Source organism: Dromiciops gliroides, chromosome 5 (genome assembly GCF_019393635.1).
Source record: "Dromiciops gliroides isolate mDroGli1 chromosome 5, mDroGli1.pri, whole genome shotgun sequence".
Lineage (NCBI taxonomy): Eukaryota > Metazoa > Chordata > Mammalia > Microbiotheria > Microbiotheriidae > Dromiciops > Dromiciops gliroides.
Window position 1 is genome coordinate 279,504,944 of NC_057865.1, and position 17,106 is coordinate 279,522,049.

The 17,106-nt window shown below is 40.9% G+C and overlaps 1 protein-coding gene across 7 annotated transcripts in view; it reads right to left on the bottom strand.

Moving 5' to 3' along the window:
- The window catches only part of IGF1 (insulin like growth factor 1), a 107,422-nt gene that overhangs the window by 15,983 nt on the left and 74,333 nt on the right, over window positions 1-17,106 (bottom strand). For 4 of the 7 annotated variants that reach the window (XM_043968450.1, XM_043968449.1, XM_043968448.1 and 1 more), the window contains 2 exons: window positions 8,697-8,878; window positions 3,328-6,071 (listed from right to left, as the gene is read on the bottom strand). In XM_043968450.1, coding sequence (XP_043824385.1) covers window positions 5,787-6,071; window positions 8,697-8,878 — 467 coding nt within the window. In that variant the 3' untranslated portion in view covers window positions 3,328-5,786. Of the gene's footprint in view, window positions 1-3,327; window positions 6,072-8,696; window positions 8,879-17,106 lie in introns of those variants that run through there. The other 3 variants (XM_043968451.1, XM_043968454.1, XM_043968453.1) reach the window with 3 other exon arrangements.

The window sequence follows — 17,106 nt, forward strand, 5'->3', positions numbered from 1 at the left end:
GGCACATAGGTGCTATATGTTGATTATTGCTGTTGTTGTTGAAGTTAGTAAGGAAGGGAGGGGGGGAGATGGCAAGTTACTTAAGGGGAAGGGTATCTCTTGAATCCATGTATTCTTTTGATACAGATTGGCTTTTTGAACCCGAGCAAATGACTTAATCTCTTAGTGTTCTACACAATTCTCAGATACCCTGAGTTGCTAATCTGCATTGGTAGAGAGTTTTCTCACTTGGGAGTTCCGTATACTTGTAATGAAATGACAGATCCTGTCCCTATTCATATTCTCATTCTCTCTCTCTCTCTCTCTCTCTCTCTCTCTCTCTCTCTCTCTCTCTCTCTCTCTCTCTCTCTCTCTCCTCTTACATCCTAATGGTGCACTCATTGAAGGAAGGAGGTGGCTTTGTTTATTTTCAAGACATGTTGGAAAGGAGGTTGAACAGTTGGGAAAGGCACTGATTGGTAGCCCAAGGAGACTGAAGTCCCAGAAGCAGTGGGGAGCCCGGAAATATCCCACATGTCTATTTATTTTGGTCTTTTCTACATAAAACTTGTAAAAGCTGGAGACTGTGCTCCAACCAAAATCTTCCCCAGGCACCACAAGTTTGGATCCGCTGTCCCATCCTGAGAATAATGAAAACACAGATCACGTGTGATTTTTAAGTGATACAGAGAAACCGTCATTTCTCTGAGAGCTCAGTCTAAAAACTTTGGAATCCAAGTGATTAAATTCATCACGAGATTGTGTAGCTTTGACTGAAATAATAATGAATTGTGTCTTACTGATCCTGGATTCAGGACTGTCAGGGACCTCCAAGGTCATCTAGTCTAATCCCTTTACAGATAAGGAAATTGAGGACCTGAGAGATGATAGGATGAAAGCATCATTGAATCAGACTTGGAGTTAGAAGAGGCTGAAGCACCTTCTTCACCTTTTGTGTGTCCCTTCTAAGAATTATGTTTTTACAGGCACAAAATTAAATCAAATATATAGGATTTGGAAACAGTTATTGAAATATTAAAAAGTAAGTTCAGGGGGGCAGCTAGATGGTGCAGTGGTTAAAGCACCGGCCCTGGATTCAGGAGGACCTGAGTTCAAATCTGGCCTCAGACACTTAACACTTACTAGCTGTGTGACTCTGGGCAAGTCACTTAACCCCCATTGCCTGCAAAAAAACCCCCAAACCAAAACAAACAAACAAACAAAAAACAACAAAAAAAAAGTAAGTTCAGATGCCTCAGGTTAAGAAAGTCTGCTTGAATTAAACCTGTCTGTCCCTTTAGAAGTAAGAAAACTGAGAGCTACAAGGTCACAGGTTTAGAGGATCAGAGGATTATTTAAAAAAGAATTACTAGGGAATTTAGAGATTAGTCTCATCCCCTAACTTTACAGAGGAGGAAACTGAGTCCTAGAGAGATCATGGGATCATTGAATCATAAATCATAGGTTAGAAGGGACCTAAAGGTCATCTACTCCAACCCCTCCTCAGGGAGTCTCAGAGTGGGGAAATGATTTGCCTAAGGTCACACACTCAAATTGAATTAGGGGCAAGACTTTAAATTCAGGACTTTTCTTTCTTCAAAGATAGCCCTCTACCCATCAGTCCATCTTTGTATCTCCATCCCCATCCCAATCCTGGTGTCTAGTACAACATCTGAAACACAATTGGTACCCAACTACTATTTTTGGAGACATATAAATTGAATTTTCAATGACTTTAAAATTTTAGACTCACAATTTCTTTTTAAAGTCCATGGTGAGTCACAGTATTCTGTGGATCACTTTCATTTCTGTTTTCAACAGTTCTCTGTGTGAAGGTATGCTAGTTGACAACATCTGCTGTCTAATACTCACTTGGGGGCAGTGGATACTGGTCAGACTGCCACATTTTCTCTGAAAATGGGTGAGAAATCAACAAGTCAGGGATTATGAGAATAGGGCTGAATTTAGTTTAACCAAAGTCCTTTAACTCCTCTCCTTGACTGTGTTATCATCTTTTTTTTTTTTTTTAATTTTAAGTGAAGCAATTGGGGTTAAGTGACTTGCCCAGGGTCACAGCTAGCAAGTGTTAGGTGTCTGAGGCTGGATTTGAACTCAGGTCCTCCTGACTCCAGGGCCGGTGCTCTATCCACTGCGCCACCTAGCTGCCCCTCGTGTTATCATCTTAATAGAGAGGGAAAGAGATGTTTTGCTCATATAATTTTTTTTGTCCATGGTTCTCCGGCTCTTCCTCTATATGGGGGTGGATGGTTAACATTAGATTTTCCACCACAAGTCTTTATATTAGAGAGAAGTAAATAGAAGGAACTACTCCAAAACTTCATGAGGACAGAGAATGTCTTGTTTATTTTTGTATACTTCCTAATACCTGGTTTGGTACCCTACACAGAACAGGTGCTTTGTTTTAGTTCATATTATCTATTGTCAAAGTGCTGGGCAATTGGGATATTCATTCTGGGATTGCTGAAGCTCACCATGGAATGATAGGTTTCTGTATTTTTTTTTTCTAACCAATGAGTAATTAAACCTGACAAGGTTTTTTTGAACTAGAAAGGTCTTTTGCTAAAAAGGTGTTTGCTCTCATTCCTTTCTGATTTCTAGGATGATAGATGTAGAATTACAAGGGACTTCAGATGCTATCTTGTATACTTTTCCTAATTTTACAGATGAGAGAATTGAGGATAAATGACTTTCCCAAGGGCATAAGGAAATGTGAGAGGTGGGATTAGAACTCAGGGCCTCTGACTCCAGACCTGGTGTTCTTTTTGCCTTCAGTACCAATATTCTATTAGTGCCCTTGTTTGGTTGTCAGTGAAACATGGTATAATAGATTAAAGATTTAGTTCTTGAAGGGAAATTAGAGACCACCTAGTCCAGGAATTCTTAACCTGGGGGCCCATGGACTTGTTTTATTTTTGAATATTTTAATAACTAAATTTCAATAAAATGATTTTCCTTTGAAATCCTATGGACTTAATTTCATGTATTGAAAACATAGCAGCTAGGTTGTGCAATGGATAGAGTGCCAGGCTTGGAATTAGAAAGACTCATCTTCCTAAGTTCCAGTCTTGTGTCAGATACTTCCTAGCTGTGTGGCCCTGGGAAAGTCACTTAGCCCTGTTTGTCTCCGTTTCCTCATCTGTGAAATGAGTGTGAGGAGGAAACGGCAAAACACTGCAGTATCTTTGCTAAGAAAACCCCAAATGGGGTCATTAAAAATCGACTTAACAACAACAAATTGAAAACACTATTCTGAGAACATGTCCATAGGTTTCACCAGACCACCAAAGGGGTCCATGATATATAAGCTAAGAACCATCTAGTCCAAAGGAAAGTGAGACCAAGAGAAGTTAAGTGACTTGCCCAAGGTCACAAAAGTAGTCCATGGCAGAGCCAGGATTTGAACCCAGGTCTTCTGACTCTAAAGCCAACACTCTCCGCACTGTACCATGCTACCTTAAGGGTGGGGAACAGGCTATTGTTACATTCCTATTGAATGGAAGTTTGTGTTAGGGAGGAGATGATCGAAAATCTAGAGCTGGAAGTCAATATGGAGGCTTATCTCTTCTTTTTACAGATGAAGAAATGCAGGCCAAGGGGAGTCAAGTGACTTGCCCAAAGTCACACAAGAAGTGTCAAAGACAGGATTGGAACCCAAGTCCTTTGACTCCAAAGCATTGTACCAGAGTGCCTCCTTGAAAGTTTACAAGGACATAGAATCCTAGCTTTAAAGTTGGAAGGGACCAACCCTCTCATCATATAGATAAGGAGACAGAGAGAGAGGTGAAATGATTTAGGATCATGGACTTGGAGCTGGAAGGGTCCTCAAAGTCATCTATCCCAATCTCTTTATTTTACAGGTGATCAAACTGACACTCAGAAATGGGCAGTAACTTGAAGGTCATGTAGCTAGGAAGTAGCAGAGTATGGGTTCCAACCTATATCCTGAATCCAAATCCAGTGTTCTTTTCACCCAAGTTTCAGGTGATGGCTAAGAGGATTGCCTTGTTGCCATTCACCCAATGCCTTCACCATCGAAGTCCAAGCTTTGAGTTGACTTTGGCACTATATCAAGAGCCAGGGAAGAGAATGGAGGGCAGAAGCCCGACATTTTAGGGACTCTTTGGATCTATCCAAGGGAGATCCTTAATGGCATTCTTAATTGCAGGAACACGTCGAGGCAACAGCTCCATCCTGTGGTATTAAAATGATTAGAACTGAGTGTAAGGACTGTACTTTGTAATTGCCTGGGCAAATGAAGAGGGAACTTGAGTTTCTTCTGATTATAAGGTCATCCCTTGATTCTGCTTTGAGAGGCCAAAAGGCTGTTCTAATGGCAGCTGCGGAGATTGATTGATTTCACCCAATTCTTTCATTCACTTCCTTTCCTTGGTCATGCCTGGACATCTCTGTGTCCCCATTCAAGGAATTCTGGGTCTTCAATGAACCACAGGGACTTGGTAAGGGGGTTTCCAAAGCAGAAGGTCACAGAAGAAGAAGTACTCTTGGCTTTTTCTTGAAGTAGCTTGCCCAAGGTCATAGAGATAGTGGCAGAATTAAGATTTGAACTCAGTCTTTTTACTTGAAATTCTCTTCCCACTTTTCCATACTACTTCCCTGAAACACTGTTGTCTTGGTATTTTGGAGGCTAGGGAGAGGAGTAGGGGCTAGACCTGAGATTTCATTAGTATTGGGAACTCCGGAGTGAGGAAATTCCCTCTATCAATGCAGGTTATCACTTCCTCTGCAAGCTATGGTCTTAGAGTGTTGACTAGAGCACTGAGAAGTTATGTGACTCATCCAGGGTTACTCAGACAGTATGTGTCAAAGGCAGAATTTGAACTCACATCTTCCTAATTCCAAGTCAGCTTTCTATGTACTATGCCATGATGCCGCTCAATTTCACTTCTGAACTTTTAATTAAGACTTAACATAAACTTCTAATTGCTAGGGGTTTTGGCCATACTCTCCAGAGCAGAAACAACTTTAAACTCTCTTTTGTGGAGTAAAATCTTCCAGGATCTAAGACCTGGAATATCTGTTTCTTGTGTGTGTGTATACATGCATGCATGTATGTATGTGTATATGTGTGCATATACAAGTATGTATGTGCTGTGTAATTCAAGGATATGAGATCAGGAGGTCCCAGGACACTGCTTCTCCCCTAATTTCACCCTTCTGTACCCCAGTTTAAAGTAAAAAAGAGGCAGGCTACCTCATTGGTCATTGGATCAAGTTATGCCTCAGACAAGGGGTTGGACAAGATGATCTCTTGAAACTTTTCCAATCCTGAGATCCCGTAATTCTCTAAAATGTTCCCATTGACCTCTGGGGGAGTTTGACCCTGAAGAGGATTGGGAAATGAACCATGTGGGGAAAGGTACCTGTGAGTGTTCATAGACAGTTCTGTTCAAATGCTTGCTAATTTTTAACTCAGCCTTTGAGTGCATATGCAACAATGGAAGTAACCTTGCTTCCCATGTAAAACTTTGAAAGTGTTCCTAAAAAAAGACTTTAAACTCCCCCCCACCCCAAACACCTTCCTTTTAGTTTCTTTCATTCTTATTCTTATTATATTATTATATAATATTATTATATTATATTATTTCATTCTTATTATTATGGCTGTGTTTCACCTGCCTAGTTTTTCTATTTTTAGTATTTTTTCCTTCTCGTATCTGCCTTTGGATTTGCTCTGACATAATCCCCTTCTCTCCAGATACTTGGTTTTTTCCATGTCTTGTCCTACCCAAGGTTTCCTTTTTTTCTCATTTCATTATCTGTGCCATCTATTGCCACAATACTTTTCTTCTTTTTTCTATAATGTTTCCTGATTTTTGTTTCTTTCTCATAGTCCTTGCCTCTGTCTGTTTATTCCTTCTCTCCATTTTCCTGTTTTTTCCTCTGCGTTCAGTATTTCTATCTCCAGTCTCCCTCCTCTGCTTTTTCTTCTTTCCTCTGCTCTGCTGTCTCTCTTCTCTTCCCTTATTCTGCTCCCCTGCTGGGTGTTTCTCTGGCCCACCTTTCCTCCTCCTCTCAGCCTTCGTTCTCTTGTTGGTGGATGGGGGCTGATACTGCAAATATCACAAAAATAATTTCATTCAGAACAGATGGTTCCTGTGGTGTTCTCGATGATAGTGCTTCTGGGCCAGCCTATATGGTCACTGAGCTTCATAGGTTGGGAAAGACTGAGTGTAGGGACTATGCTTTGTAATTGCCTGTAGTCCCAACACAGGTAAGCAAAAGCAAAAGACATTTTTCCTATCTATCCCAACAACTGTGACCCCCATCAGATTGTGTTCAGTTTGATTCTCCTATTTATGTTGTAAAGCATTGGGTCAGCTGAGATAAGAAAGGGAAGGAAATAGATACTCTCTTATCCTCCCCCACTTCTGAAAAAAATCACAATCATGTTCATGTAGTGACCACCTCTCAATAACTTGATCCCAGATTCATTCAGAAACCACTAGAAGGTACCCCCTCACTGCATACTTTCAGTATGAGACCTTCCCTCCATCCAGCTGGACAAGACACTTATACAAGAGGAGAGGGGAGGGAATTCTATTTAGAACGTACGTGGGTACCCTAGAATTCCTAACTGTCTCTTTGGGCTTTGAATGCTGGGAGCTTTAACTACTTATGGTGGTTGAGGGCCAGTCATATATGTCATGGTGATCTATACTTGTGCTCATCTTAGGCTTTTGCAGAATGATGCTATTCGCTAAAACACATGTTGACTATTTAAAAACAAAACAAAAACAACCCACGAGAAATCTTGAGGAGATCCATAAGAGATCCCTTTGTTTCCATTTCTCCTGGTCATTCTCTTCTCTTCCTTATTCTCAGCTCTTTCCCTGCCAAAAACTCTCTCTCCCTCCTATCCTTTCAAAGGATAAAGGATGATTCAAATGATATCACATTGTTTTCACCCCAGAGACAAGTCCTTTAAGACTTGCTCACAGCCCACATCCCAGAAAGAAAATCCTTCCATGCTTCTATCATGGTAGGCATCTTCTTTAAGCAAAGTAGAAATTTTGATTTGGCATCTCTGTATGAGAGGCAGAGTGGCAGAATGAGTAGAGAGCTGATCTTGGAGCCAGGAGGACCTGGGTTCAAGTCCTCCCTCTAATATATAAAGGCTATGTGACCTTGGTGAAGTCACTTTGCCTCAATGCTCTGGGCCACTGGTGTCAAACTCATATACAAACAAAGTCATGAAATCATACATAAGGATGTCTGTGGGTGGCATATTGACTTAGAAAACCACATAGTAACATTACCTATGTTCTATTGTATTTTTGTCTATTTACATATTTCCCAATTGCATTTTAACCTGGTTCCTGCCACTCGGGAGTGCTGTGGTAAGCAAGTTGTAGATTTCACAGCTCTGATTTAGGCAACTCTCTGCCACCATAACTTGCAGAGGAGGTGCTGACTTGTATTGGTAAACAAACTTCCTCACTTGGGAGTTCCCTGTGCAAATGAAACCTCAGGTCCAATCCCTATTCCTATGAGGTGTTTCAGTATAAACTCAGAAAATGTCTCATCCAGAATGGTTTGTCTTTCTAGATCATAATACTCATGACCTCTAATAATCTTTCTTTGTTAGTCAGCACTGGTTTGAAGTTAAAAACATGAAAAAAATTAATTATCAAAATGTGGAAATAATTTAAAAAGATATGCCTAACACATAGTAGGTTAATCATAATAAATTTTGATAAGAGGGTAAGATACTTGTTATACCATTTTCTTTTCATTTTTTTTAGGCAGTCTAGATTAAGTGACTTGCCCAGGGTCACATAGCTAGTAAGTGTATGAGGCTGTATTTGAACTCAGGTCCTCCTGATTCCAGAGCTGGTGGGTCTCTACCCACTATGCCACCTAGTTGCCCCATAACCATTCTCTATAATTAATATTTGTTAATTTATGATAATTTTTAAAAGGTTGATGATTTTAAAAATGTACCGTGTACACAGTTAATAACTAATTAATGATATTGATTAATAATAGCTTTCCTTGAGGATAAAATTTAACCATTTCTCTTAATTAATAATGATTAATTACTGATGACAAGCTTTTAACAGTATACATGATTAAAAAATACCTGGTACATGGTTAATAATTAGTATTATTAATTAACAATAATAATTTTGGGTGGATTAAAATACTTGTTTAACCATTTTCCATATTTAATAAGGATTAATTGGTGATTGCAATGCTTTTTAAAAAGACACATGATTAAAATACCTGGCACACAGTAGATAATTAATATTATTAATTAATAATAATTTTCCTAGAAGAAATAGGATACATTCTCTAGAATGATTAATTAATCATTACAGTTATTTAATTAACATTATTAGTGAATGCTTATTACTTTCCTAGGGGAGGTATTTAACCATCCTCTATAATTAATAATGCCTAATTAATGATGACAATTATTTTAAAAGGTACATGATTAAGAAGATATGGCTGGCACAGAGTAGATGCTTTGAAAATTCTTTGGTTCATTACAGGGACAAGCTAGAGAACCAAGCAAGGCTAAAAGTAACAGGGCTGACAAAGAGATGGGGAGTTAAGGAAGTGGGGCTGGGCTGAAATATTCCACTAGGTATGACATAGAAACCTTGGCTGAAGTGGGCACGTGAAAGCCTCATGTTCTAAGCTAGGGAGAGAAGCTTCCTCTCATCCTAACCTACCTTTTGGGCTTTGGGCATATCGGTGTGGCGTTGGGCACGCACCGAGCGAGCTGACTTGGCTGGCTTAATTGGCGCACAGTACATCTCTAACCGCCTCAGATCACAGCTCCGGAAGCAGCACTCATCCACGATGCCTGTGTGGTGTAAACGCCGACTGCTAGAGCCATACCCAGTGGGCTTGCCTGTTTAAGACAGAGAAGAGAATGGGATAGCCTTAGAACAGAACACATTTTGGCTTTTAAGGTAAAAAGAATAACAGCAAACATTTCTATAACAAAGTACCTGACTGTCATTATCTCCTTTTATTCTCACAACAGCCCTGTGAGATCAGTGCTATTATTATTATTGTTATTGTTATTATTATTATTTTTGGTTTGTTTTTGTGGGGCAATGAGGGTTAAGTGACTTGCCCAGGGTCACACAGCTAGTTAAGTGTCAAGTGTCTGAGACTGGATTTGAACTCAGGTCCTCCTGAATCCAGGGATCGGTGCTTTATCCACTGCACCACCTAGCTGCTCCCCCCCCAAATCCATTCTGTACCACCCTCACCAGTAAGTCATAATGAGATCCTTAAAAAAGGGTGACATGATTTTTATAGAGGTAGGAGTTTTCAGTGCGCCGATCGGCATCAGTTTTAGAGATTTGCCTGAGGTTACTGAGAAATCTAGTGACTTGCTCACAGTCATACAGCTAGTAAATATCAGAGGCAGGAGTATATACAGGTCTTCCTTCAACATGTTAAACTAGAAAGAAAACTGTCTTTGGAATCAGAGGACCCGATTTCACCTTGGTCGCTTACTACTGGCACGAACTCAGGCAAATTACTTCATTTCTCCAGACTTCAGTCTTTTCTTCTGTAAAATGGATGAGATGGCTTCGATCTATGACCCCCTATTTATTATTCCCTGCTGACTTAGATTTGGTTGATAGTGGGGAATACTTAACTTTCCCCACCCAAGGAAAGTTAAGACACTTTTTAAGCCTTTCTTCATATTTAAGCTCAACTAGCCCCATTCTCTCACTTCCCATCACCATCTGCCCCTTTGCTCAGATGGCTGATCAGTTCCACCAATACTAGAACCAAAATATTCCCTATAGTTAAGTTGGTGGACAAGACAGGTTGGCTGTGGGGCTCTTGACAGCTGGGAAATTGTAACTTAGTCTGGCTGTGTTTGTGGCATCCCTGGGAGAGTGATTCTGCCTTCTTTCTGAGAGCAAATCTGGGAGGTGGCCCCGCTCTAATGTTGGGGAGGGGCAAGGCATTTGGCCCTCCTCTCTGTCTCCGTGGTTTTCTCTGCTGGTGTTAGATCCATTCTGTCTCCTTGCTTTAGCAGGAGGCTTTACCCTCAGCTGAGAATCAACTGGCCCCCCGAGCTCTGTAAACAATGTTTTTTGTTTTGTTTTGTTTTATAATCTTTTCCAGAGACCGTAAATTGGAGGAGAGGAGAAAACAAGCTCACGTGGTCCTCAGCAATTCACAGAGGACATCCATAGGCTTTTTTTTCCTCTTTGCTAAGTTACTGGACATTTCAGGAGGCCAAAGGAGTCAGGCCGCCAAGAATAGATGCTAAACCCTGGTTTCCTTTCAGAAAAGATGAAAATGTGGAGGAGAATACAGGAAGTTTTTCTCTCCCACTGCCCTAGAATGCATAAAGGGCAATAGTTGCTGGGGACTGGAGGGCTAGGGAAATAAACACTCTTTACAAGATGTGACAAGGAGTTTGTTTTGATCAAGAGAGATTTGGCAATACAGGGTGGGACCCAGAAGCTTTCTAGCTTGGCCACTGCAGTGGAAGCATTTGCTTTCGGATCATAGATTTAGTGCTGGAAAGGATGTTAATTAACACCCATCTAGCCCACTCCCTTCATCTTTCATCTGGGGAAACCGAGGCCCAGAAAGTGGTAGTAACTTGCCCAAGGTCACAACGGTCAGCACATGGCAGAGCTGGGCATTTCAGGGGGAGTGGAACTGGCATTAGCATACGGAGTCCAGTTGCCACTGACTTGGTCCTTTTTTCAAAGCTGGCATATATATATATATATATATATATATATATATATGGATGGATGTATATATGTATATGTATATATATGTGTGTGTGTGTGTATATATATGGATGGATGTATATATGTGTATGTATATATATGTGTATGTGTGTATATATACATACACACACACACACACACACACACACAAACACCTGAGCTTCCTGCCAAGAGAGAAGTCACCAACTCTCATCTGTGGTTATTAGCTCTTCTTAATGGCATTATCGACCTTTTATAACTGAGGACACAGAGGCTCAGCAGAGTTGTAACTTCTCACAATCCCACAGCACCAGTAAGCTTAAGTGACAGGACAACCTAAAGCTTGGTTCCTTGGATACATATGTCATTCATTCATAGGTCAGGAGGGGATGTTTATGATGACTTTGAATCTCTTCTAATTTAATGAGTTTGGAGACCCTACTGCATTAGCCTCGAGTTCTGATCCATACTATTCGCATTAAAGAATCACTATAAACTTCTTCTCAGTGGTTGATGGTGGTGGTGGGGAACATTTAGGTGGAAGTCCTGGATTCCACATTGGGGTTTCCAGCCTCATCTCTTTTCACCCCTCTAGGGCTAACACAAGGAGACTTGCAGCTGTAGGCTAAAACAGGAAACCCAATGCAAAGGCTGTGGAACAAAACAATTGAGTTTCTGTCTTAAAAGACATTGGTTTCGGGGGCAGCTAAGTGGTGCAGTAGACAGAGCACCAGCCCTGGATTCAGGAGGATCTGAGTTCAAATCCAGCCTCAGACACTTGACACTTACTAGCTGTGTGACCCTGGGCAAGTCACTTAACCCCCAATTGCCTCGCTTAAAAAATAAAATGAATAAATAAATAAATGAAGGCAAGAGAAAAGGAAAGAAAAAAAAAGGCTGGTTTCTTGAATGGTCCCCAAATCTGAGCCTCTGCAGCTAATGCTTTTCAGAAGAGATAATCCTGGCTGTACCTGTTTTTAAAAGACCCCCTTCTAGCCTTCATGCTGGTAAAGTTTCTGTATCTCTATGATGAGGTGTAACATTGACAAGAATACCTTTGTGGGACATTTTCTCTAATGCTGTCCCTTAAAACCAGCCATTAGAGAATTTCTCATTTCTAGACTTAGCTATAATAGCAGGTCAACATTTATATAGCACTTGCTATGTTCCAGGCACTGTGCTGAGTAAGTACCTTACAATTATTATCTCATTGGCTCCTCACAGCAACCCTGGGAGGTAGGGGATATTATTATTTCCATTTCACAGATGAGGAAATTGAGGCAAACAGATGTTAGGTGACTTGCCCAGGGTCCCACAGTCAATAAGTGCCTGAGGCTGGATTTGAACTCAGGTTTTTCTGACTCCTGGTCTGGTGCTCTATCCACTGTATCACCTTGCTGCCTAGGTCACTAGGGGCAGTGCGTCATAGTGGCTAGAACCAGGAAGAATCGGGTTCAAGCCCCAGTCTGGCACATACTGACCCTAGCCTGGCAAGTTATTTAACCCCAGTGACCGAGAAGGTGCCAAATTACATCAGGAGGAGAAGTAGCTTCCTCCCATAGGAGTTTTCTTTCAATGAAATCATAGGCTCGGTGCCCTCACTTAGTCACACAAGCCAGCTTCCTTAGGCCATGGCTGTCATTGGGGTATCAGGTTAGTTATGGTGATTAGAGCTGTTCAAAAGTGAAATGGGCTTCTCTGGGAGGTAGGGGATTCCTCTGGAATGGACGTCCTGGAGCAAAGGCTGGGTAGTGAAACTTGATACACATTATTTCCCTTCCCCACGCTCTGGGGTCCTGCTAGACTGACCTTCTTGCTGACTCTCACACAACACTTGATCTATCATCTCTGTTCCTTCCCACTGGCTGTCCCTCATGCCTGGAATGCACTCGCTCCTCATCTCCACCTCTAAAATTCTTTTGTCTCCTTCAAAACTCAGCTGCCTTCCACATGGAAATCTTCCCAGCATACCTATGCCCCTACCTGCTAGTGCCTTCCTAGCTCCGGTTACCCTCCATCTACTCTGAACATATATTGTGAATACTCAATTGTGTGTATGTTGTCTCTCTCATTAGAAAGTAAGCTTCTTGTGGATAAAGTGCCGGCCCTGGATTCAAGAGGACTGGAGTTCAAATCCGACCTCAGACACTTGACACTTATTAGCTGTGTGACCCTGGGCAAGTCACTTAACCCTCATTGCCTTGCCAAAAAAAAAAAAAAAAGAAAGAAAGAAAGAAAGAAAGAAAGAAAGAAAGAAAGAAAGAAAGAAAGAAAGAAAAAAGAATGTAAACTTCTTGAAGACAGGGATTGTTTTTGCTTTTTATTTGTAGCCTCGGTGCTTAGCAAGCAGTAACTGATTACTAAATGCGTGTTGATTGAAAAAAAAAAAGCCTTTCCTGATTCCCCAGTTACTGGTTCTTCCCTCCTACCCAGACCCCTACAAATTACTTGGCATTTATTTTGTGTATATTTATACATGTTGTTGCAAAAGTCTTCATGCAGTTTTAAGCTATTTGAGGCTATTGAAACCCCCAAAGGGTTGTTCCACAAGAACCCCTATTTGTACATTTTATAGACACCGCCCCCCCAAAAGGATTTAGTTGTCCCATGACTTCTGACTAGTTTTGGAACAATGTTATTCTCTCAGATCTCAAATTGGACCATGCCCTCTTTCCTGGAGAGAAGTCTTTCCCTGATGCCATGCTGATCGTCTCTTAATTTATAGCACCTCTGGTTTCTGCTCCCTTCCTAGTGGCTAGTAGTTTAGCAAATATCATACTGTGGGTCTTGAATATAATGTACTACATCTGGGCAGAAAATGAAATGATCTCAAATAATTCTCCTCCCCTCTTCTCCCCTCCCTGCCCTCCCCTCTCTTCCTTTGTCTTGTTCTATTCTCTTCAGATAAAACACTATTCTTTCTCTGTATGGATAATTTCCTCCAGAAAACCAACCATACCAATGTTATCCCAAAAGCTAAAACTTGAATACTAATAATGCATGTCCATTTTACTGCTCCTTTGGTTGTCAGTCTAAAAGATGAAATTAATTACATCATTGGGTTCTTAGCTTACAGGTATTGGTGTTAACAGCATTTTTGTTTTAATATAGACATACTGGCAAAAAGGGAGCATGGTATAGTGGATAGAGTGCTGGGCTTGTCATCAGGAAGACGTGGGTTAAAATTCTGACTCTGCTCCTTGTCTGCATAACCTTGGGCAAGTCAACTTAACTTCTGTAGACCTGCACGTCCCCATCTGCGAAATGAGGAAGTTGGATCAGATGACCCATGGGGTCTCTTCCAGCTCTAAAAGCAACAATTCTGGGAAGCATAAGACACGTGAAAATCTCCTTTGATGGAGAGTTTCCACATGAGGATTTCCCCACACTGACAAAACCAAAGCTCCTTCCCAGACTTCTGGTATACATACACAAAATGGCAAGTAGTTGCTACAAAGTGGCAAACTTGTCAAAAGTTGCCCTCCTGCCTCAGTGCTAAATGTTTTTATCTTTAAGCTAAAATCAAAGGAAGCTAAGAAGACTGCATCCCACCACATTCAAACATACAACCCCTTCCTCAGTCATGTTACAAAATGTCTCTTACCAGTGAGCAAACGCCAATACCATTGAGTTCACAAGGTAATGATTGGTTGTGTGAATGTGTGTTCCTTATTTCCTGCAGTGCCATATTATGTAGTATAGTCAGAGTTCTGTAGTATAGTCTTGACTTTTGGGCCCGTACAACAATCTTCCCCCTCTATTTTCCTCATCTATTTAGATAACTTGATAAATAATTGTAAAACTTTTGAAATTTCTCTGCTACTCTCTTCTCTATTATTGTAGTACCAGCAAACATTTTTAGGAAAAAAGGGAAAAAAATCATGGGCTTTTAGGTAAGGATCACAACAAAAACCTACTTAGGTTCTTCTTGATCATTGGCCTCAAGTTTAAGTGTATGTGGTCCCAGGGCACAGCCCAGACACAGCGAGGCCTGTACTCTTATTTTCAGACTTTTATGGGTACCTTTTATTCTTACATACTGTCATTTCTGAATATATTTACCCCAATCCACCATGGTCAAAAGCAATCATGCAAAACCACCCAACACAGTGATCACATCTGATGTTGTAAGCTTCATTCCACACCTAGAGTTCCCCCACCTCTTTCCTAATAGGAGGAAGGTATGGTTCATCCTGTGTTCTTTGAGAGCACAATGAGTTATTGTAGTTAGTCTGAGTCTGACTGCCTTTGGAGTTGTTTTCGTTTATATTATTGCCAAACTACAGTGACTCTAGGCGACCCTGAAATATATTTGCCAAGTAAATAGAGCAATACTGCATATACAAAATAATAGGAAAGGTATATAAAATAATAGGAAAGGTACGCATCTATGAATCACTTGGGCAGTTGCAGAAGTCCACCTTCCTTTACTGTTTTCATTTGATCTTATAGAACACTAGACAGGCAAGTTAATGAATAAAAACAACAAAAGTATTTGGAGTGAAGCATTATAGAATGGTTGCACACACTTGCATTTATGTATGTTTGGTCTCAGAGTTGCTAAATTACTCCCTCCTCCTGCCCCTTCCCCTTTGTTTTCTCATTGGTAAAATAAGGAATTTGGGGGAGAGGATTTCCAAGTTTCTTTTAACAAAATTAAATTCATCAAACATGTGAGTACCTACTATATGTAAAACACTATGCAGCGTAATAGGATGATAGCTATATATATATATGTATATATATGTATGTGTATATATATATATATATCCATCTGTGATATATTTATTAAGGTCTTACTATGTGTAAGGCAAGGTAGCCAAGTGGGACAGAGGATAGAACACTGGGTTTGGAGTCAGAAAGACGTGAGTTCAAATCCGGTCTCAGAAACTTCCTAGCTGTGTGACCTTGTGTAAGTCACTTAACCTCTGTTTGCCATTGGAGAAGGGAATGGCAAACCACTCCAGCATCTGTCCATGGGTTCATGAAGCATTAGACAGCACTGAAATGACTGAACAACATGAACATGTAAGGCACTATGCTAGGTGTTAGAGAGGGAATGGATAAAAGATTTTGGAATAATACAAACTTCTTTCTGGGGAGAGAGATCACCAGCAGCTGGGGTGAATCTACAGAGGCCTTATGTTTATGCTACTAGATTTGTGCTTTGAGGGAAGCATGGGATTCTTCAAAGTGGAGGTGGAGAAGGGAGCCCCTTCTAGACCTGGTGGAGAACCTGTGCAAAGTCTCAGAGGTGGGAGATTTGGGATGGGGGAGTTAGCAGGTGCCCTAGACAAGGCTGAGACTATGTAAAGAGAAGTAAAATGAAAAGGGGCCAGAAAGATAGATGAGAGACAAATGATAGAAAACTTGAAATGTCAGCCTGAGGAGCCTGTAGTTTATCTTCTTTCAGAGAGTTCCTCGTGTGATCCTTGTGTGAGTAAATATTAAGACACACTCTTTTGGAACCAAGAACCAAGAACCAAAGAGCCAAACATTTCTTCACATGGAAGCACATTATCCTCTACTAGTTTGACCTTAGCATTTTAATGACCTCATGTGTCCTATAAATATTGATCACCTCTGCTTGTTGGGGGCTGTTCATTGGATAGAGAATGCCTGAGATTATCCCCTTCAGTCACGGCGATATCATCCCCAAAGTCCCATTCCCTTGCCATGCTGGGATGAAGCACAGTGTTGTGGGGGTGTCTAGATCTGCAGTTGAGGGATCTGGATTCAAAACCCAGCTTTGTCCCTTGTTGCCTTTGTGAGCTGAGCAAAACACTTAGCTTCTCTGCACCTCAGTTTCCTTATCTGAAAAATGTGAGGGAATAAACTCTGACCTCTGAGATCTAATTCTCTTATTCTTTGATCTTATTATCCTTTTTCTGAACCTGTTTCCTCATCTGAAATATGAGAACATTGGACTAGATGATTTCAAGGATCCCCTCCAACTTTAAATTCAGTAGCCTATGAACAAAGTCCCTGTAATTACTCACACTTTAGAATGAAGCTTGTGGAGACAAGTACATTAACTATCTGTAAAATCCCTCATACTGGTGTTTCTTGGCATCCTTAGGTTTATTGGAATCCTTGTGATTCTTTCTTTTCCTTCCCTCCTTCCTTCTTTTCTTTCCTTCTTCCTCCTTCCTTCTCTCCCTCTCTCCCTTCCTCCATCCCTCCTTCCCTCCTTCCTTCCTTCCATTTGTTTTGCTCTCCAGGGATCTCCTAACATATAAATAAAAGATTATTTAGTAGCATATCTGGACATCACTTTAACTCATCCTTCGAACACACCATGAGCAGACATGGTGTTTAGTCACAGTGCACAGCTCTTTTCCTGAGTGTTGGCCAACGTACAGAATTCCAATGGTTAAACAGCTGG